The sequence below is a fragment of the Amblyomma maculatum genome, unplaced genomic scaffold (assembly GCF_055883805.1).
Source record: "Amblyomma maculatum isolate TAMU_Amacu unplaced genomic scaffold, ASM5588380v1 scaffold_22, whole genome shotgun sequence".
In the NCBI taxonomy this organism is placed as follows: Eukaryota; Metazoa; Arthropoda; class Arachnida; order Ixodida; family Ixodidae; genus Amblyomma; species Amblyomma maculatum.
Window position 1 is genome coordinate 1,568,463 of NW_028146747.1, and position 23,017 is coordinate 1,591,479.

A 23,017-nucleotide genomic window follows, 5' to 3' on the forward strand; every position below is an offset into this window, starting at 1 on the left:
GCGGAGCTAATTAACCTCATCTGACTTCGACCCATGAGGGCCTGCGAAAAAACGAGACAGCGCTCGGAGTGGCGCGAGGACTCACACACCGGGACACCAGCGCGGTTTTGTCGAGCAGAGAGCCCCTTCATAGCTAGGAGCTGAACGCATATCACGATATTCCTAATCATTACTTATCGGAAAGACAGACACTGCCTCGAGCAGACAAATATTTGAGTAGGAAGGAGAAAGTTGCAGGCGGGGTTTTTCCCCAAACTCAATCGCACTAATAAGAGCCTCCGACGACCCAGGACCCGCGGTATAAACATCGTAACGAAACAGCAGACATATTACACATGGTGCGGACATGCCCTTGATACAACGAACCAGACATAAATATGCAGTCCTGGGAGGCTTTAAAGGTCGCCCAGAACGAAGAAGTCCAAATGAAAGTCATCCATCTCACCCTGCAAACCGTTGAACCTCAAAGGATTTCAGCCTGCTCAAAGGGGATGAATGTGACGGCGCCCAAGAATCAAGTCTTATCGCTATCCGATTTTTTGGTGGGATCAAATGAAGTTATTTCATCCTCCATTCACTACCTTCAACAAGCGAATTGCACATGGGCTCGCATCGGGCTTTGTAGTTCTTTGTTGACACGACTGTTGTTTCGAACTCGCTACAAAAATTATTGCACTTAGTTATGCTTCATTGAAATGGAACTAGGCGGCCAAATTATAGGAATAGACACGCTGGCGAGGCAGGCCATAAGCGAGACTCAGATAACCAGTACGAGTCTGCTTCCAAGTCAGGAGCGGATCTAGCCTGCTTCTTCTTTTTTCAACTACACCAGGCTTCAAGGGGGTGTTACGACCAAGCATCCGCATTTGCGCGCTCTATTGTTCGCCTGTGGGCATGGATAAGTGCTGTGAATATGTGGTGATGGTCCAATGGCTCTAAGTGAGCCTGTTTCCAGGAATCCTGTTTTGTAAGCCTGTTTTGCTTTGTGGACACTCTGCAAATGCCAAATTGACCCTGCCAAGAGAACGTCTGGAAAAACACAAAGAAACGTCCCCCTGCGGGAAATGCAGGAAGTGCTTTCTTTCTTTTGTTCACCCTTCCAGTCGATAAGCCCTATCGTCCAGTGAGGAATGCCTACTTTCCAAAGGAGATGACAGAGTGACATGTCCGCTGACGTGCAGGACAAGAAAGGAGCATGACGCATACAGCCATTAAGAGATTTCCCAGGAATGCAGGAAAGATTTGCAATTGTCGAAAACGGACAATGCTGGGAGCGGATGCGGCGCCACGTGCACTCGGGTTTCTGAGAAGTAAAACCACTTGTCAGAACCAGCCTGTGGTTTCTTTGCTGAAGAATAGAAATGTACCTCCTCTCCTCGCCGTTCCCAAGCTTTTCCCGCCAACAAGTGATCACGCCCAACGAATGAATGCCGGACCAGTCAGTGCTTCAGACCATCAGTGCAGTGATGTGTTCGATTGGATGCCGATACCTGAGGGGCGTGCCCTGGATTTGGTTGGTCAGCATCTTCAGAGAGGGGCTGGACATAGGGGGTTTTAAGGACGCTGCAGAGCACGAAAGGTCGCTCTGAGCCCTGGGTAAACGGCTCATCCAGTCGCTTCTCGCTATGAACTCTTAACGCTTGCCATTTTGCTGATGTACCCTTCTTTTTCGTGTAAATAATCTTGTAAATAAGTTTCTCAAAGTGCCATTAAACCTGCTTGTACATATTTCACCAACTTCGAAGATTCAATCCTACTTCAACCCCGAGTCTCTGCACGCTACCAAGTGAAGGCCGGGTCGACGTAGCCCCAGCGTCACGACAACTGGTGGCAGCGGTGGGATCTGAATCTACAAGCTACAACAACTGGTGACCAGCGTTGGGATCTGAATCTACAAGCCACAACATCTGATGACTGGAGGTGGGGCTGGATCTACAAGCTACAACATCTGGTGATTCGAGGTGGATCAGAATCTACAAGCCACAACATCTTGTGATCGGAGGTGGCATCTCAAGCAACAAGCAGGAGCAACAATCGGCCAACAAGAGGGCAGCTCGGAACATCGATCGCATGTGTGGGTGAGTGCTTGGCTTTCTTCTGATGTGGACCAGGTTCTAGAACAGGGTTAGAATTTAGAACTGGTAAAAAGTGTTGAAACGCCTTTAGGTTTGGTAGTTTGCACTGTTGTTTTGGAAGTAGCCGACACTCGGAGCGATCATGGACCTACAAAAGCTGCAGAAACCGGACCTGTTGCTATTGTGTGAGGAATTGGGAATTGATACAAGTGGTTTGGCACGAAAACCCTTGATTATAAAGGCAATCACTGATCTGGGAACCGATGATGAGGAGCTCAGTGAAGCATGGAACCTCATCGGGCAAAAAAAGGAACAGCTCAGACAGCAGAAAGAGCGGGAAAGAGAGGAAAAGAAGCTAGAAATTGAGCTCCGGAAATTAGAACTAGAGTTGAGCAAGAGGTCGGGCGATTGTCCCCAGCTAGCGGTACCTCGTCTCAACAAGGAGGCAGATTTCAAGATGTCAAAGTACATGCAGCCATATGTGATATCAGGGGATATCGGTCTGTATCTGGCTAACTTTGAGCGAACTTGCGAAAAACTGTCCTTCCAGCGAGACACTTGGTCTCAGAGATTATTGACGGTTCTGCCCTGCGAGGCAGCGGAGGTTGTCGCGCGGCTAAGCAAGGAGGACGCGGACAACTACGAGAAGGTCAAAGCTTGCCTTCTGAGAAAGTATAGGCTTAGCGCCGAGGCGTTCAGACAACGTTTTCGGAACGCTACTAAGTCCAGGGACGAGAGTTACCCTGAATTCCTGTACAATTTAAGAGTTAATTTGGGCGAGTGGCTAAAGAGCACTGATTCCTACAGTGATAGGGACGCTGTAGTCGAGCGAATTCTTTTGGAGCAGTTTTATAACTGCCTCCCAGAAAAAGAAAGAAATTGGTTACAGGACCGAGGCGAAATTAAGTCGGCAACTGAAGCTGCCGAACTTATTGAGGAGTATGCTTCGCGCCGAGAATTCAGTAACCCAGCAGTGGATAGGCCCCGCAATCCCAAGTTCAGTGTGAATAACCGTCAGGAAAAGCACTTTGCTAGAGTTGGAAACGAAGAAATGAAGGTTTCTTCAGGCAAACTCCCTAGAAAGGACGGCAGTGAGAAAAGGGGGGAAGTGACCAACGCGCAGAACACAAAGAATAAGCTTGAGGCTAGGAAGCCGCTCACATGCTTTAGGTGTAATGAGCAGGGTCACATTGCCGTCAACTGCCGGAAAGAAAAGATTGCTTTCTCGTATGTCAGTGACTGCGATGAAAATATGCAGCTTTTAGAACCCTACCTGCATGACCTAGTAGTCAACGGGAAGCCTTGCAAGGTACTGCGCGATTCGGCCGCAACGATGGATGTTGTCCATCCGGCGTATGTGTCGCCTTCCGACTATACAGGACAGTGTGCGTGGATCCGCCAGGTAGTGGAGGAACAGAGTGTGTGCTTGCCAATCGCGAACGTGGTCATCGAGGGCCCTTTCGGCAAGTTGACAACCGAGGCTGCCGTTTCAGGAAAGCTTCCCAAGTGCTATCCGTATTTGTTCTCCAACAAATCGGACATGCTACTGCGAAAGAGGGGCATCCTTTTCGGAGACAGAGTTGTGCAAGCCTTAACACGTTCAAAGGCGCGAGAACTAGCTACACTGCTCATTCCAGAAGAATCCACAGCGGAGGAAACGGCAGCTAAAACAGTGGTAGATGCGGAAGATAGCAGGTCAGAAAACTTTGAGAGCGAGGCATCTCAGATAAGTCTTGAAAGTGAGCTTGATGAGACGCGGAATGAGGACGTTCTTGAGAGTAACCTCTTGCCGCCAGTGTCTAGTAATCTCACGAGACTTTTAAGTGGAACTCGAGAGGACTTAGCTATGGAGCAAGCCAATGATCCCAAGATACAGGAGATAAGAGAGCGCCACCGCGCCACTAAGACAGCAAAGAACATTTCTTTTGAGATGAGAAAGGGAGTGCTGTATCGCTTATTCAAGGATAAGCGCGGAGTAGAGCGGGACCAATTAGTCGTTCCCCAAAAGTACCGCGGAGACTTACTGCGACTTTCCCATGGCAGCTCGTGGTCATGTCACCTTGGAATAAGGAAAACAAAGCAGAGGCTGTTGCAAGAATACTATTGGCCTGGATGTTTTAAGGACACGGAAAATTTTGTACGATCATGCGACACGTGCCAGCGGGTTGGAAAGGCGCAAGATAAGTGGAAAGCTCCGATGGTGTTAGTACCAATCATTACCGAGCCGTTTCACCGGTTAGTAATAGATGTAGTTGGGCCACTTCCTGTGACAGAGTCAGGGTACCGTTATATCCTCACTATGTTATGCCCAGCCACAAAGTTTCCAGAGGCTGTTCCGCTGCGCGAGGTGACGTCCGAGAGTGTAGTGGATTCGCTGCTGTCAGTGTTTGCACGAGTTGGATTCCCTTCCGAGGTCCAAAGTGATCAGGGTAGCGTTTTCACGAGTGTCCTCACCACCTCATTTCTCGAGCGATGCGGCATTAAGGTAGTGCATAGCTCGATCCATCATCCGCAGAGCAACAGCGTAGAAAGATGGCACTCTGTTCTCAAACGAGTCCTGAGGGGACTGTGCTATGAAAACAAGCGCGAATGGGATACCTGCCTGCCTGCAGCGCTTTTCGCTTTGCGGTCAGTGCCGCACGAATCCACTGGATTTAGCCCAGCCGAGTTGGTGTACGGAAGGTCACTGCGCTCACCTTTGCGAATGGTGCGCGAAGCCTGGGAGGGGCGCGGAGAAGACCCAACAGTAGTAGAATTCATTCTGAACCTCTTGAATCGCTTACATAACACTAAGGAACTCGTTGAGGCCAGCATGAAGTCAGCCCAGGCTCGTTCCAAGGTGTACTATGATAAGACAGCCCGTCAAAGGACGTTTTGTATCGGGGACCAGGTGATGTTGCTGAGAAGTTCAAGGCAGAATAAGCTCGAAGTACAGTGGGAAGGACCGGCTGAAGTCGTTGCAAAGCTTTCTAACACTAACTACGCAGTGAAAATTCCCGGTAGGCGTAAAGAAGTGCGCATTTATCATTGCAATCTTATGAAGCCTTATGTGCAGAGGGAAGCCGTGGTAAATCTAACGTTAAACCTTCCCGAGGAGATGGGGGACAACTTGATTTGCCTCAGCGGAAAAGGAAGCAACGCTCAGGAGCTTCTCAAAAAGACGGAGCAGAGAGGAGAACTAAAGAAATCCCAGCTGTCCGATCTGGGCGAGATAATAACAGAGTTTGAGGCCTGCTTCGTGGACAGGCCAGGAAGAACTGATTTGACTGAGCACGATATTGAGCTGACTTCAGACGTGCCAGTGCGATCAAGGTGCTACCGATTTTCTCCAAGGCAAAGAGAAATTCTGGATAGGGAAGTAACTCGCATGCTGGAATTAGGAGTAATAAAACCCTCGGAAAGTGATTATGCTTCGCCTATGATCTTAGTAGAAGCTCCAGGTAAAGACCCTAGGCCTGTGGTAGACTACCGAAAGCTAAATTCTCTCACCAGGGATCAAGTGTATCCTATTCCGAATATTGAGGAGAGAGTAGAACAGGTCAGTAGAGCGGCATATGTGACTACGCTGGACCTTACTCGAGGATACTGGCAAGTACCGCTCACTGAACGCGCCAGCAGATACGCGGCTTTCGTCACTCCGACGGGCAGCTACCAGCCAACAATGATGAGTTTCGGGCTCAAAAATGCTCCATTTTGTTTTTCCCGACTCATGGATAGGGTTTTAAATGGGTGTGAAACATTCGCGGTGCCTTATTTAGATGACATTGCGGTTTTTTCCGACTCATGGGCGGACCATATGGTACATCTAAGAGCTGTACTGAGCCTTTTGCGTCAAGCTGGACTAACCGTAAAGGCCGAGAAATGTTGCCTGGCAAGGGCGACCGTGGACTACTTGGGTCACAATGTAGGTCAAGGTTTCAGGAAACCCAGCGAGATTAAGATTTCTGCGGTAGCAGACTACCCGCGGCCGAGCACGAAGACGGAAATTCGAGCATTCCTGGGTCTGACTGGGTACTACAATCACTACATCCCTAACTATTCAGCTTTGGCTAGCCCTCTGACCGACGCTCTCCGCAAGACAGAACCGACAAATGTAGTCTGGGACGAACAAAAGGAAGCCTCCTTCGTAAACCTGAAGGCTGTGCTGATTAGCCGTCCGGTATTGCGAGCTCCAGACTATGGCCGAGAATTCACGGTCCAGTGTGATGCCAGTGATCGAGGGTTAGGTGCTGTTCTCTGCCAGAGAGATGACGACGGTAATGAGCACCCCGTGCTCTACCTGAGCAGAAAACTGAGTTCTAGAGAGAGAGCTTATTGCGCGTCAGAGAAAGAATGCGCTTGCATTGTATGGGCCATTCAAAACTTGCAGTGCTATCTTGGAGGGGCCAAATTCACCGTAGAGACGGACCATTGTCCCCTGGCTTGGCTGCAAACTGCGACATCGAAGAACAGTCGCCTTCTTAGGTGGAGCTTGATTTTACAGCAGTACAATTTTGAAATAAGATACAAAAAGGGGAAGTTAAATGGGAATGCGGACGCGCTTAGCCGCTCTTTCTAAGCGGTCCGAGATGTTCCTCACCATGTATCCAAATTGATAATCAGGTTTTTTTTTTTTTTTTTTTTTTCGTGCGCTTGAATATATGTGACTATGTAAAGCAGCACGTTTGGTTTTCGAGGCATACGTGGGTCCTGAACGTCTTGAGAGTGGGCTTTCCTCGAACAACAATGGCAGTTTTCTTTTAACCTGGTCTCTTCAGACGGGAGCCGAGTGCTTGCTTCGACATGTGGTTGAGTTTCAGACAGCTCGAGCAATTTGGCCTACAACAATCAAGACAACGCGACAAGCAACAGCGAGCTTCAAGCGTTCACGTGCAGGCCATTAAGTCGTCTCTTCATGCAGCAGCTGGGACTGCTGCCCTCCGAGACTCTTCTGGCGGGGGAGGAGGCTGTTACGACCAAGCATCCGCATTTGCGCGCTCTATTGTTCGCCTGTGGGCATGGATAAGTGCTGTGAATATGTGGTGATGGTCCAATGGCTCTAAGTGAGCCTGTTTCCAGGAATCCTGTTTTGTAAGCCTGTTTTGCTTTGTGGACACTCTGCAAATGCCAAATTGACCCTGCCAAGAGAACGTCTGGAAAAACACAAAGAAACGTCCCCCTGCGGGAAATGCAGGAAGCGCTTTCTTTCTTTTGTTCACCCTTCCAGTCGATAAGCCCTATCGTCCAGTGAGGAATGCCTACTTTCCAAAGGAGATGACAGAGTGACATGTCCGCTGACGTGCAGGACAAGAAAGGAGCATGACGCATACAGCCATTAAGAGATTTCCCAGGAATGCAGGAAAGATTTGCAATTGTCGAAAACGGACAATGCTGGGAGCGGATGCGGCGCCACGTGCACTCGGGTTTCTGAGAAGTAAAACCACTTGTCAGAACCAGCCTGTGGTTTCTTTGCTGAAGAATAGAAATGTACCTCCTCTCCTCGCCGTTCCCAAGCTTTTCCCGCCAACAAGTGATCACGCCCAACGAATGAATGCCGGACCAGTCAGTGCTTCAGACCATCAGTGCAGTGATGTGTTCGATTGGATGCCGATACCTGAGGGGCGTGCCCTGGATTTGGTTGGTCAGCATCTTCAGAGAGGGGCTGGACATAGGGGGTTTTAAGGACGCTGCAGAGCACGAAAGGTCGCTCTGAGCCCTGGGTAAACGGCTCATCCAGTCGCTTCTCGCTATGAACTCTTAACGCTTGCCATTTTGCTGATGTACCCTTCTTTTTCGTGTAAATAATCTTGTAAATAAGTTTCTCAAAGTGCCATTAAACCTGCTTGTACATATTTCACCAACTTCGAAGATTCAATCCTACTTCAACCCCGAGTCTCTGCACGCTACCAAGTGAAGGCCGGGTCGACGTAGCCCCAGCGTCACGACAGGGGTTGTTAGAGGGACTGTTTTCTTGAGCAAGAAATTTTCTTTTAGGCAGTCGTAATGACGCATCCGTCTTTGTACCTTGCACGAATAAAATGTAAAACTGTGCATAGTGCATACGAGGGCGCCCCTCAAAGAGCTTCCCTGTGCAATCGACATTGCTCCAAAGTACGTGCCGCTTCCTTTACTCTCGCATCAGTAGCTTTTCCTTAACGCCGCAGTTTTACGTTCCTGTCGTGTTCGGTCTGGACAAGCAGGAAAGGTTGTCGTGCAGTGATGTTCAATTGGAGTTGTTTCACGCTTTGCTATAAGATTCTTGTGGTGCAATTTTTCATGCCATTCCGTGCAAAAATCTCGGAAGGGAGCACTGTACCATGTTGTCGGCTCTTGCAACTCGCAAGCGAATAAACCCGCTTCAAGCCGATTCGGCCTTCGTTCCATTCTACGCTCACAGCAGAGAGGGTCCTTGTGGCGGTCTACATCCGGTCTCGGTTAATGAAACTCGCTTTTAGGCTGTCACGTTGGGACCACTTTCTCGCTTTATGGGTTAGGCTACAAACCTTCCCAATTATGGGTTTTAGTTTATGGGCTGCGCATCAGGGCTGTCACAAGCATTTTGTTTCGCCGTGGTTCGCTGGCAAACTCTGGGCGACCAATATGCGACACAGCTCCAGGAAGCTCTGCAGTGATTAGTTGCTGAGCGATCGAACACTACAGAGAACTGGTGTCATAGTGGGGGTGGCTTCTCAATCAGCGATCGTGGCTTTGTCATCTAGTCGTTGATGAGGATTTGCTATGTGTACACAGAGATGCTATGCATTAGTCTTGCAAAATAATGTGCGGGCCGGCTAACTATAAACGTGTATGCGCTAAATCTTCACCGGCGAATGTTTGTACGCGCCAGGATTGCACGCGCCAGGGCGCTGTCATAGTTCACGACTACCCACCTTAACAGCCCAGTCAAGCCGGTTTCTCCGAGGCTCAGGTGGATTCCTCGTCATTTGTAGGATTGCCATCACCAAATTACGTGGAAAAATTACGCAAATGTTTAATTTGGCTAAATCTAAGCGGACAAAGCGAAGGCTTGGGATTAATCCTTGTTTAGCTGCTTCGGGTGATCGTTTCTACAAGGATTCGATAGCGCATTTAGCACTATCCGCTTCTCTTCGCCGCAGCCTCTCGACGAGCTATATCGGAAGGTTGATCACTCGAGGTGGCAAGTGCTGTCGTTAGGGCAGCCAGTGGGCGGGGAGGGTTCGATGTCAGAACACCCCCGAAATTTTCAGAGCTCTATGTCCTCTCGCACACCACCTCTTATTGGTCTTTTTTTTTTTCGTCCATTCCGTTTTTTTTTTTCGACCGGCGACGTGCATCATATTCCTTACTTCGCCAGTGGCCGCCAGTACAGCATTACATCAATTTATATCCCCGGACAGACCCTGCAAGACGGCGGTCGGAGTAGCAGCGGCAGCAAAGGAGCAGCTTTCCGGTCCCGGCGAATACTGTAGCAATCACGTGACAGGTCCGGAGATGGTCGACGCATCGGCTGCGGCGGCTGAGTGACGTAGGAGTGATGTGAGGTCGAAGGTCCGCCTCTTCAAGGCCAAGCGGTTTTCGATGAAGCTACGCACGGGGGCAGTAAAGCTTTGGCTTAGAAAGACTTTCGCGGACTTCTCAAGTGGCCTTTCTGCAGTGATCGAGGCAGGCACGAGATAATGGCCACGCTATCGCTTTATGTTTCTGCAGGTTGCGTCAGCTGACAAACACATGCTGTCAAGGCTGCGCCTGGTGACGGAAGAGCTTCCACAGTACGTCACAGTTGGCTCCTTCGGCGCCGTTATCATTGGCGGCATCATCCTGCTTGCGACGCTAGTGTACGCCATACGGTACACCAAGAGGCCGGTAAGCACTATCTGCTTTCCTCACGATTGCAGTGCTGGTGCCTGCGAACTACAGTTAAGAACCCAGTTCAGATTAAGTGGTTTGACGGCCGACTTTGTTTTTTTTTTTTTTTTGGTCTACCGCGATTTAGTAGGACAGAAGTTTTTGGAGGCCATGCTACCAAGGAAAACTTTGTTCTGGAAGGGGTCGGCAAAGCGTTCCCTCTGCCAAAAGCTTTTGAACGAGGTCAGCAGTTAATATAGTGTATTTGGTCCTTAAGCCACATTGAAGCATAATCCTTGGCTACTGAATTATTTGTGTGTGTCTACTTTCTTGGTCACTATATTTATAGGCGCAAGCTTACGCAAATATTGTACCAAGCGGATATTCAACGATGCTACAATGCTAAGCCAAACGTGTTTTTTTTTTCTTTCACCGAGAATATAGACCAACACCGTGTCTACAATCAAAGGGGGCGCTCGCGGCGTCGCAGCCGACTGGGAGTGAAAACAAATTGACAGTGGCTTAGTTTGGTTAAGCCTGGTAATTGCGAAAGCAATAGCTATGGCTACGCCTAGGTTCAGCTGGTGGCGTAGCTGGTTGTGGTGCTTCTGGTTATACTTATGGTTATGCAGTGATTCACTCTCGCCTCGGCATATGGTTCAACTATTGTTTATTGCGGGGTGCTACCTGGCTATTCTATGTATAACTAGCAGCGAATCAAGCAGTGCCGTGGCTGCATCGATATGCTTGGTTGTGGGGGAGGTTAAGGCAGAATGTACAAATGCCGCTGCGGCACCGGCTGCAACGGCATTTTTTACGCCAGCAGAAATGAAAGCATCCCTGGAGACTGCGTTGGTTCCACCTGCCGCTAGGCCACCTCCTATAGTATCCAACGTTGCATCCCCTGCGGTAGCTGCGGCTGCAGCCTCATAATTTTTCTTAGCTTTAGGAGCACGTGGCACAACTGCAGCTCCGCCCGGCCGTAGATCAACGTTGGGCTTAATTCTCGGTGTGTAAGGGCATACCCGAACCGGCGCCCCAAACGTCGTTCTAAACGGTCTCACAACAGTCTCAGGGATGACGTCATTCCGGCTGCAGCGCTCCTTCACGGAGGGAGCGGGAGTTAGGCCGCGGTTGGTACCTACCGCCTCGCGAGTTGACGGCGTGAATTGGGGCCCTGTTTTTGCGCAGCTGTGCTTGGCGGCGCTCAAAAGATCACGCTAAAGGTCAATGGTCGCTACCGCCTCGCTACGCGAAGGGCTGAAAAGTGAAAGTAGCACTGCTTTCGCAATAATAGGGTTAGCGCCCATAGGAATACATGGAACCGAAATATTTCTAAGCAGTTTTTTAATTTCACGAGACACCTATGATGTCCTTATTCGGTGCAAAGTAACCATGAACATCCTAGAACAGATCGTGAAAGTACGAAATCTCATGACCGAGGCGAAGTATTTTTAAGACACTGCGAAACGCATGGGGGTGCGAGTTGGGAGGGTGACCCATAAAAACACAAGAACGCAACTTACCGCAACATTTTTCTCATTTCGCAGAGCACCAGAAGTGGTGGCCGGTCCTTAAACATTGGCCAGCGCTATGAAGAAGTATGCTGCGTCACTGCGGAGGCGGTTTACTTTTAAAACTCCCCAAATAATCTGTGTTGTGAATCCAGGCACCCCCAAAATGCTCGTGTAGCGAATCATGTAGTTTTGTTTACGGTCTGATATTCTGCCGCATGGAGTAAATTAGCTTGATAATACTGTCCCTCAAGTGATACATCCTAGACAGAATTACATTTAAAAGGCAGTTGTCAAACGCCGTACGACAATACGGACTGAACGAGAATCGCGCATTGCAACAGACAACAGCGCAGCTGGCGATACCAACCGCGGCCGCCTCCAGCTCCGGACCGTCTGCTAGCGACAGCGCCGGTGGTGCATTGCCGTTTGCACTGCGCGCGGTCAGTTTACGTGCTGTGAATGGTCCCGCAAGTCATCAGACTTGCAGTACTTGCAAGGGAATGTAGTGTGCCATGCAACATGATGTCGGAGCGTGATACAAGACGGTCACCAAAAAATGAGAATGGTTCAACGCTGCTGAACCGAGTAAAATGTTGCGGTAAGGTGATTTTGCATGTGTTTTTCGCGGTACGTTTCGCGGTATTTTAAAAATATTTCGCCTCGTTAATGAGATTTCATACTTTCGTGATCTGTTCCAGGATGTTCATGGTCGCTCTGTACTGAATAACAAGATCACAGGTGCGCGGTAAAAATAGAAAATTGCTTTGAAATTTTTCGGGTCCATGTATTCCTATGGGCCCTAAGCCTAGTTTTCTCCCCCAACCGGCCCAGCCTGGCGACAGAAGCGCCACCGCATCGCGCCTATGTCACAGATCGGTGTTGGTCTATACGTTCTAGAGCGACGTTATCGCATTTTCCTTACACAAGTACTATTGTAAGTAAACGCAGTTCTGGCACAGGCAAGTTTATAGCTTTGAGCATCGCTCGCTGCCATTGTAATGATACTTTTACTGCCTTTTACAGTTTGGAATTATTAACTGAAAGATATATTCTGCGCTAGATATACTAGTATAACGGAAAAGTATATAAAGGAACGTGTCAAAATTTCGACAAAATATTCCGTAGCTCTGACATTTTCGACAAATTTATATCGTAAACATCAGAATATTCTAGAGTAGTCACCACGAGTACTGGAGAATTTCTCTAGTAATTTATCGTAGTCTGCAGTTCGGTAGTACTTTTCTGTCGTAGCTACAGAAAATTCCTGATGTATGTCACAACATGTTTGTCAGAAATTGCGCAGAATGTCTGTCGTAACAGAAAATGTTTTCTAGCTTTTTTTCACGTATTGGTTTAGCTAGCAAAAACGTTGCGTACCCGCCAGGCAGCAAAACCTACACACAGTTTTCATTTCTCTCGACAGAATTTCTGTACAGTTTTGACAGTTTAACCTGTTGTGACAAAAGGAATTTCTGCGGTATCATCAGAAGTTTCTATAGTTACAACGAAGGGCACCACAGAATTAGACTGCAAAAAGTAATTACAGAACAAGCTAGAGTGGCAAGTACAACAAAGTTAGGGAAAATTCTGACGTCTACGACAGACATTTTGTCATCTTCGACAGGGATGCATTGCCCGTAAAACCTCTTCATTGCATTATTTTTTTCACGGATTCAGCACTTGGCGTCAGATATAACGCAAACGTTCGGCTGTCACTCAAGCTAGTGTTAGTGCTGCGCGAGAAGCAGGAAATTGTGTCTGCAGCTCGTGCTTCCGCTTCTCCCGTAGCCCAAGTAGTGTTGAAGACGGGGCGGGCGGCTCGATGGCTCTCGCACGAACACATCGCAGTAAGTACAACGGAGCGAGAAAAGCCATCTATGCACGGCCGGCTTTCTCGACGTCGCTCTGCATCTGAAATCTTTCCAGCGCTGCTTGCGTTCATCACTGTTTTCTTCCGCAATTTAATGTCGCCTACGTGAGGATATATAGTACGTGGCGGGAGACCAGAAGCTACCATTTCTAGCGCTTTATATGGGAAGCGAAATCTAGCCGATTCGGCTTCAACCTGTCAAGGCGTTCACCTACAAGTTCAGTGTATGAAGGACATACACTGATGGATGAGTTCAGAAGTTAGTTTGCACTGGTGTATAAGCGACTTCATGTGCCACAAGAGTGGATGTAGGCAGTCGCTCTGTGACGTCACTGAAGAATAAAAGGAGAATCCACTTGGGTGCACACTCCTATGTACACATTTCTCGCCTAGCGCAAAAGCTACACCAGTGAAAACAGATACCAATCGTCTCGCCCTATATGGGACAACTTGTTGCGGAATTAACCTATTCAAGCTGTAGCTTCACCGACCACATTGTTTATTTTTGCCCCTTCCCCCCACCAACTACGCAAAGATGATTGCGAAGGGAAATCGAAAAAGAGACGGTGTTTGCACCTCCAAGGGGCCCATTCAATCTGGAGAGTTTGTGAAATACAAAACGTACGCCCAGCGTTGTTGGTCTCTGCTCTACTGGCGAGCAAACAATCTCAATGCTGAATTTCCACAGTTAGTCGAGACAGCCGTTATGTATTTGGCGGCCACGAGCTTGCATAAAGCGCAGTCTGTCAGTGCGTTACAGAAATAACAGGCACGTTTTGTGCAGTAAAAGGCGCTCGGAATTCCTCGTGTCGCGCCGGACGACATTCTGAGCCAGGCATCCTTTGTATATATATATACGGCGCTGACGGCGGGGGCGGAACAAACAGGATGCCTATTTTATGCCTAACTAGTGTGGTTTCGGGAACGATTTAAAAAGCAAGACCACAACTCTCGCGGGTCAGAAGATGCAGAGTTTGGGAAGCAGGGATTGAGAAAGACAGGAACAAAAACATAAGCCGCAAAGGAGGGAAATACAAAAATGAGAATGCAGGAATAGTGCCTACCTACTATAAAAATTAAATAGTGGTAAGACTTGCTGTACTTCCGCACTCAATGCAGCATGCGCGAATGTCTGTCTTTACGTCATGCACGAACTATGCGCGCTTTTATCTCTGCCACCTGTTTTTCATCTGCATATTTTTTTGTACGACAGAGCATGCGGCGCACTGGCAGTGTTATGCTTGAGACACAACTGATACTGTGCGATCAACTCTGCAGTGCCGATCTTCATTGTCTTTTACTTCAGTGCAATTCTTGAATGCCTATTTTTGAATGACTGTGCTCCAGTGTTTTTCAATATATTATTTAAAGGAACACTGAAGGGAAGTGTTAAGTCAGGCTAGATCGATAGGGCACAGCGACTAGACAAAGCATTTGACATGTTGTTTTCAGGAAGCTTTTATAAAAACAAAAAATGCGTAAAGAAGCAAACTACACAAGAAGCGTACTCTCGCGGTCTGGTGCAGCTGCTGTCGGTGATTTATTTATGTGCTTTCTCGAAGAACGCTAATTCGACATCAGTAATAAATTACCGTTGAAATACTAAAAAAGCAGAGCAGCGAGCGTAGATGTGAACGCAGAGTATCATAAATTAAACAGCGCGAAGCGTACCGCAGAGACAAGGGCTAGACATAAAACGAGTACGCAGTCTTTTTTACGCGTAGCTGATATATAAAGCAAGTTCGGAAGCACACACCCACGATGGTTATGTTTGCTGAAGCGGTTTCATTCTCACTGGAGCGGTTGAAGCCGCTACTTTATGCATCTCCAGCATCGTACCTATCTTTTCTTTTTTTTATTACTCTATTCGGAAACTCGCGAAGCGACCTTTATGCACCTTTTCTGCAGATTGTGTTGAAAAACATCGTAAAAATGACGCGGCAAGCGTCTCTTCTAGCTTACCATATAGAAAATGTTTCCAACGCAAGCACTGCGCGAGGCACGCTAGGTCGGATTTTCGCGCCTTTCATTCTATTTCTCGTCGACGGAGTATGCACGTGTTACATGCAGCTTGATTTCTGCTAAGGCTTAACACGCTTCATTCAGAAGAAAGTTCACCCAGTTAGTAGGTGTTCGTCACAATTATGCCTGCATTTGTTGCCAACATGCAACTATACGCTGTGTTTGGGGACGCAGCAAATGGTCCCTGAACACTGGAGCAGCGTTGAACCATTAAAACAATTACTCAACCGATCGGAAAACCAGTTCTTATTGTTCTTTGGGAAGTACAGCCAACGCTTCATTCACTGGTTAAATTAGTGAAGACAGATCACATTACTGCAGCACTGCGGAGGCTTGCTCCGAAATGATGCGCCGCTATTCGCAACGTTGCGCGCCAGCCCAGTCGGCGTAGTCGACAGCTGAGCCCACGGTGAATGGCTGAGCCTCAGGCGCGCAGCAGCTGGTTCTCTCTCCTTCCATGTGGTGACGCCACTAGTCGCGGGATGACAGGCTCGGTGAAACACATTCATGCAGCGCTCAGATCTGTTTGACCCTGATCACGTCAGGCTCCTCGATGCTGCAAATTATTTGTGAAATGAGTATAGGTCAATACCGTGTTTGCTGATAAAAGGGGCGGGGCGCTCGCGATGCCGCTGCAGACTAGGGGTGAAAAGTAGGCTTAGCGTCCATAGGAACACATGGGAACGAAAATTTCAAAGCAGTTTTCTAATTCCACGGGGTGTCGTTTTTGTAGCGAGAGCTACAATTGGCCAGTCTCGCCATTTCACCGTTTCTCCATGTCTGTCCATAAGAAGAAGAAAACAGATAACTCGGTAATCGGTACAGGCGAACGACAATAGGGAGTTGCTAGGACAGAAGGTCCGAACGTTGTGACGGCGGTGTGCCCCGGAGATCGATGTAGAGACGATGTCGCACCACTAGAATTCTTCTACACCAAAATGGGAATGGTTTACGATGAGAGGCAAGGGGTGCTCATTCGTGAAGTGATTCCCCTATGGCATAAATAAAGCTGCAACCACAGAAGAAACTACTACGTGCAAAAGCCATGTCTTTACTTTCAAGCCGAATCTAAGCGCAGCCATCCAGATTGCTCTCGCGTAACTCCAGGTTTAACCACAAGCTAAACAAAAGGTAATTTTTTTGATACAGAGCTGCCATGAACACCATAGAACACACTGTGAAAGCATGAAACGCCATTTCAGAGGCACGGTGTATTTAAAACACCGCAAAACGTATGGCGGTGCCAGTGGGGAGGGCGACCCATAGAAACGCACGCAAACACAACTTACCGCAACATTTTTCTCGTTTCGCTTAGCACCATAAGATGTGGCCGTTCGTTAAGCGCTGACCAGAGTTTTGAAGGAATGTTTGACAAAGTATGTTACGTCATTATCGAAGCAGTCTATTTTAAAACGCCGCGAAAAATATTTGTTGTGAAGCCTTACAACCGCCGACAGGCCCGTTATCCGCGGGGTGTTTTTCCGAAATTCGCAAGCTTTCTTGTAGCCTGACATGCTGCCATGTGCCCTGAATTTACTTGCTATATAATAACAGTTGTGCAAGGTGTGAAGCTTAGGAAAAACTACATTCAAGAAGCACTGCTCAAATTTCATTGCAAGGCAGCGAAAGAGAACGGCCCACTGTAACAGACGGCGGCACAGACGCGCTCTAGCGCGGATGACGCGGTGTTCGCGAAACCGACTTCGTGAGCTGATGGGGCATTTTAGTTGTCTGCTGCGACAAGCGATTCGTTCATCGTGTTGTGTGAGGAGTGCCCTGAACGGCAGTATTTAAGAGGGAATGTAGCCTGCGCGGCAGCATGCAAGACAACGCGAGAAGCTGTCGCGATAACGAGAGCACCTAGCGGATAGCTATTTTTTCAGGGATATGTCGATCTTTACAATGCACATTTATCGAGGCGCGCTTTAAAAATTGATTAGCATCAAAATGACGCAGTATACTTTGTTACACTATTTCTTCAAAACAACCGCTAACGTTTAACCATATGTCGTGTATATCGGTGATCTCGAAGCCGGAAAATTATTTTGGCAAGTTCTCCTTGCATGTGTTTCAATAGGCTGCCCTCCCAACTCGCACGACCTACGTTTAACGGTGTTTTAAAAATACTTCGCCTCGATGATGAGATTTCATACTTTCACGATCTGTTCTAGGATGTTCGTGGTTACTCTGCATCGAATAACGACGTCATAGGCACCTCTTGATATCAGAAAACTGCTTTGAAATACATGCATTCCTATGGCCGCTAGGCGTTCTTTTCACCTCCAGTCGGCTCTGCCTGGCGACAGCAGCGCGACTGCGTCTTGTTTACGTCACAGATCGGTGTGGTTCTCAGCGGCGTTCGTGGTCTTTGGAAGTGCACTTCTCTTCGCGGGTAGCTTTAACTTGAAAGTGCTCCAGGACTTTCATTTGCTGTCTTTCCACCAACGAAGCCACGTTTTGTGTCGAAAAAACGTCAACGACTCGCGTTTAGTTTTCAACTTGGAAAGGCTTTAAAACTTTCGTTTTGCTGTTTTTTTTTCTTTTTTTCTTTTTTTGTTTTACGAACGCAGCCGCCTTTCCACGCTGTAAAAAACTTCATCGCTAGTGCCTTTCTCGAGGATCGGCGATGTTCATGAAGAATAATCTGTCCTTGCTCAGTTTAATACTTCCCATTAGTGTCCCTTTCAACGCGCACAAATAGCAAACGAAGTTAAAGGGCTTGAGCTAAAAACACTACTGTTAATAAAATACATGGCATTTACAAAATGATCCAGGGATATAACATGTGACTAGACCTTTACGGCGTTTCCTTGATTATCGTGATTATCGTAGTGTGGCTTTAAAAGCAAAGTAAATGTTGTTAGATAACTTTTTAACTTTTCCGTAAAGCTTTTCATCTTTGAGGAAAGAAATTCCATACTATGTACTCAACGAAGGTGTTTGTATCATGATTGACAGTTTTATTGCGAATATTTTTTGTTGCCTCTTAGCTACATTGTCTCTAACTTGCCTACTTGCTTATCTTTTCTGCCACAGAAACCGGTGCAGCCCACATACATTCCAGTGCGCGTGCTCAAGTGAGCAAAGGAAAGAGGCGTTGCTCCTAGAAGAAAGGACAAAAGTTCCACCCGCCATCGCATCCTGCCAACCACTGGTGCATATGTTTGTTGCTCATGCACATGAACTCTGCGCGCAAGAGACGGCCTCCCCTGTCTTGGCGGTACCTCTGTCCGTAGGCGTGCCATCAATGTTACGTCCCTGGACAAGACCCCACCATGACCTGTGATCACCATGTCAGCATTCCCATAACATTATTTCTTGCTGGGCAAAGTCTCGAATCCCAAGCGAGATGGGTTGACGTTTTACGCGTTCGCCCTTGTATGAAGGCGGCTGGTTATAGAGTGCTCGCTGTACCTCCGGATAGCTTCGGTCTGTTACTCCGCCTCGGCGCTGCTCGTCGCGCCGGTCGCACATGCATCGTCGCCAAATCTGGCCGAAGACAGGAACTGAGGAGGTTAGCCACTCTGAAAACAGCGAATGCGTGTTAAAGCGAGGCGGTCTGTGAATGCTCAATATGTTGTTGTGACATCATTCATGTCTTTTTATGCATATTTTTTAGGCTGTAGCTGATTTGTATTTTTCTACAATTTTGTAATGCTGTGTAGTGCTTAGCGAAGCGGAAATGTTGTGACATCGGGCAACGATGTGTGAATGTCTAGTCGACGTCGTCACTGAGGAGTGTTGACTCGCCTCCGCGTTTAAGGCTACTTTTGTTTTGCTGTTTTTAATTAGAGTGATGCTTTTATCATTCTTTTCAGCCGTGAACTGTTTACGCAAACTGTCATCGCACTGACAGAACGACCAAGGTATAAGTAAAGAGATTTTTTACAAGGCTCGTCATCCAGAATGAAAGTGTGCTTATTCATTTTTTATATGCTGCTTTTACTGTTTTCACTGTAGTTGAAACCAAGCATTGAAATATGTACCCACCTTTATTTTTATGTGAATGCGAGATGTCTATTTTTTGTTTACAAAACATCTGGGCTCGTTTTTTTTTTTTGTTCCTTTTGAAAAGGAACATGGCAACTCTGATGCAAAAAAGGGATGCTGGGAAATGCAACAAAATTATCTTTCACGTGTGCTTAATGAGCATGGAATTCTGCTGTTGTGAGAATAGCTTCTGTTATTCACTATGAGCAATTACAGATAGAATGTTGCAAGCTTCAAATTTCTATTTTACCAGTGTTGTGTGTGGGTGAATTATTTCAAAAGAGATAATGTGACCATCTGTATGTACAGATTACTTCGTGCTCACATTTTTCTTAAGTGAGATCATTGTTTGTAGCAAAGCATGCGTCTTTAAATTAGGGACCCTTTGTGCGTAACACCGCAGTTATGTATCTCCTAGTAGGAGGAAATTCCAACTGCAATTCTATGCCTCCTCTCATACATGCTGCGCTGCTTAATTGTACACGGACAAAGGAACTGGACAAACGCTGAGGTTAGCTGAGGTTTGTCCGTGTACAACTAAGCAGCGCAGCATTTATGAGAAGATGTTCCAACTAGCCCAGTCTCAAGCACTTCTTAATTATATGGCTATTAGACTGTGTTGGTAGTTTACCAAACAAATGTCACGCAAACACTTTCGATCCTTATTGAACTCGATCTGCATTTAGCTCAATGCAGACAGAGGTTTTCACAAGGCAACTTTCAAGCGCAATTTAGCTCGAGCCTGCTTGGCTCGAAGCTGCTTCCTCAAGCGCTCTTGATTTTTCAACCACAAGTGGGCGTCGCCAGCCTAGACGTTACCGGACGCACACGAAGGAAACTTCTCAATCGTCATTCAAAATGGCCGTGTATCACCTCATGCCTCAATCCTCCTTGAAAACCTCAATACAGATCGAATTCAATGAGGATCGGAAGTGGTCGTGTGATAGAAGTACTGGCAGGAAGATGTTGGGCTTACTGCCAAATTATGTGAGGTGAGAACATTGAACAAAATAATTTTTAAGCTTGTGTTGCATCTCCTACTGTGACAACCGTTATTCACATCCCATCTTGGCTTTTGTAAATGTTCTTTTTGAACTGTTAGGTAAGAACATGCCATTTTTTTGCAGGTATTACGCTGCGGCGATAAATAATGTACTGTGGACTGTTCAAGTGCCTTTTCTAACATTATGCCTATGCCTCAACATGCCTATGCAGAATGTTTATGAGCCTGAAGTACAAAGGAGCATACTCTTTGATGTTATATGGCATGTGTGACAGTGTAAGCAATTCCAAGCATTTTTGGATGAGCAGCTTTCTTCAAATATAGTGTTTGCATCATTTTAGATTCTGAATATTTCAGATCAACACATGAAGGGCATGGAGTGACTCATTATAACTACACTTTACATGATCTTAAAATACTTGCTTTTCTTTTTGTGTCCATTGTTTGGCACATGAAACGTTGTCCACCTTGCTGCTTTTGTTGGCAGCAAGCAGGAGAAACTTCTTAATGGCATTATTTCGACCTATAAAGTTTTCATATAAGATACACACAGTCATTTCATTCATCTGAGCTGGCTTGATCATTAAATGCGTTTTATTATTCTGGCATTCTCTTCAATGTTTTGGAATCTATACATAAAGTGTGAAAAACTAAACGCCTGCTGTGCACTTTTAAATAAAAAATAATTGCAATGGAAACGAAAATGTTCTTAAGTGAAAAAAGTATTTCAGCATGGTGTTGTGCTTGCAAAATCATCTACGACAGCTTATATAAGTCTCTGTGCCCGAAAAACGGCACCATATCTACTTTTGAGTGAAATGGTGAACGAGGCAGACCTTAGTCGTTATATACTGCATAATAAATAATTCTACCATCAAAGTACTACAAGTTTTGGATACAATTAGCAAAATTTGACATAGTTACGCGTCACATGTGTTTTCCGAGATCTGTAACAGAGTACTAAAATATGTGTCATGAAACATATTTGTTATTAGTGACGAGTTGCGCACATATAGAAGACAGACACAGGAAGAGAACGATGGAGATGAAAAGAGCGCGATATATAATGCCTCTTTTCCAGATTCAACATTCAATGGTGCTAAACAATGCTAAAGTGTACAGAGGTGCAATAACATTAACTTAATCGTTACCTTCGCGTAACTTGAAACCAGGCGTATGCCGATGCAGGGTACCGAGCGTGCATGTGCCACTTGGAGTGCTGCTCACTTAAGCTGAGAGGTAAAACATGCACAGAAAAGGGTAGACGAATTATAGATGAAATTCAAGACAACGCGGCGAGCTATGGGAAATGATAGGTGTAGCATTAAGAGACGGGAACGGAGCAGAATGCCCCAGAAAACAAACACGATTCAGCGACTTCTTAGTTAAAATCAAGGAGAGATGTGCATAGCCAGGGAATTTAGTGCGAAGAACGATAACCAGTGGTAGTTCAGTATAACAGACTGGATTCCAACAGATGGCAAGCTTTGCATAGGGGGAAAGACCAAGGGCCATATCCAGCGGAGGTTCCTTTCGGGAACCGTTCTCTTTCAAGATGACGTCAATTTGACGTCAGCAAGACAGCGGGCGCCACCTTACGGCGAAGACGGGAAAGACAGCGGCCAATCAGCGATGGCCCCAGATCGTAGGCGTGTCCATCACGAGCATGTGGCTTTTTCTTGTACCAAATACTTGTACCAAAGTGGTGTTAAGCACGAAATAAATCTAATAATTACATAGTAATGCAAACTAGTGAATAATAAACTGAAATATTCTTAGAAGCATCCTGTTAACAACTGCCAAGCAATTATCTTGGCTCATGAGTACCTTTCTTCGCCGCTAGATGGTGTTGCGCGCGCGGCGGCGTCGTCTGCTTCCTCGCTCGCTGTGAAGTTTTTGTAAGTTCTGCCTTTCGCACAGAGTGGCAAATATCCTAATAACGATGTCTACAACGCCCGTAGTATGCAGTCCGAATCACGCTAGCTCTTTGACGGAGGAGTTGCTGCCGCCGTTGCGAGTACGAACGAGCTGCTTGATACCGCCACCGCGCCGGCGCGTCCGCGCCTGCCTATGTAGCGGGGCAGCGTCCGTAGCCTTATCGGCCGCTCAAGCGTCGTGAGTATGCGCGACCTTTCCGTGAATAGCTGTCAATGTAGGACGCAGCCGATGACACATGGAATCCGACTGCACTCGACCCAGTCAGCCACCGTCTGCTCCCCTTCCGCTGATGTAGAAGGAGGGAAAACTCAGCCCGCACTTACGGACGCGAATTATTTGTCTCTACGACTGCCGGATTCAAATGGTCGCACTGCTGTTGGCCGAGAGCTCCCGATCGCAAAGTAGCGATCGAAGCGCGTAGAGCACCTTTGCTACTGACGGCAGCCCGGCATACCCCTTCGTCCCCACTTCGCTTCGCGATCGGCACGCAGCCTTAGCCAGTGTTGCCGCAAAACCTCCCGAGACATGTAGAAGGCGTTGTCTCGTTTTTCTTTTTTACTGCGTCAGTTTACTAAATCCGCAAAGCGCTGCCCAAAAAAAAAACACACACAAAAAAAAGGATACCACGGCCGTACTCAAGCAACTTCGCGGCGCGCGCCGTCGCTCGACTACGGCCATGAGGCGCCACAGCGAGCGCAGAGCGGTTCCATCTCGAAGCAGACCAACTCGTCGCGGTTCCTGCGCCGGCCGGCAAAACGGTTCCTTTCGGAGCGGTGGCCCCGCCCAGTGCCGCTCC

The 23,017-nt window shown here is 47.3% G+C and overlaps 1 protein-coding gene across 1 annotated transcript in view; it reads left to right on the forward strand.

Annotated features, from left to right (window-relative positions):
• Positions 1-20,889, forward strand: part of LOC146171469 (protein croquemort-like) — a 238,867-nt gene extending 217,978 nt beyond the window's left edge. Inside the window, exons 12-13 of the mRNA XM_084586513.1 lie at positions 9,744-9,899; positions 18,327-20,889. Of these exons, the coding sequence (XP_084442639.1) occupies positions 9,744-9,899; positions 18,327-18,371 (201 nt within the window). The 3' untranslated portion in view covers positions 18,372-20,889. The remainder of the gene's footprint in view (positions 1-9,743; positions 9,900-18,326) is intronic.
• The last annotated feature ends 2,128 nt before the right edge of the window (positions 20,890-23,017 follow it).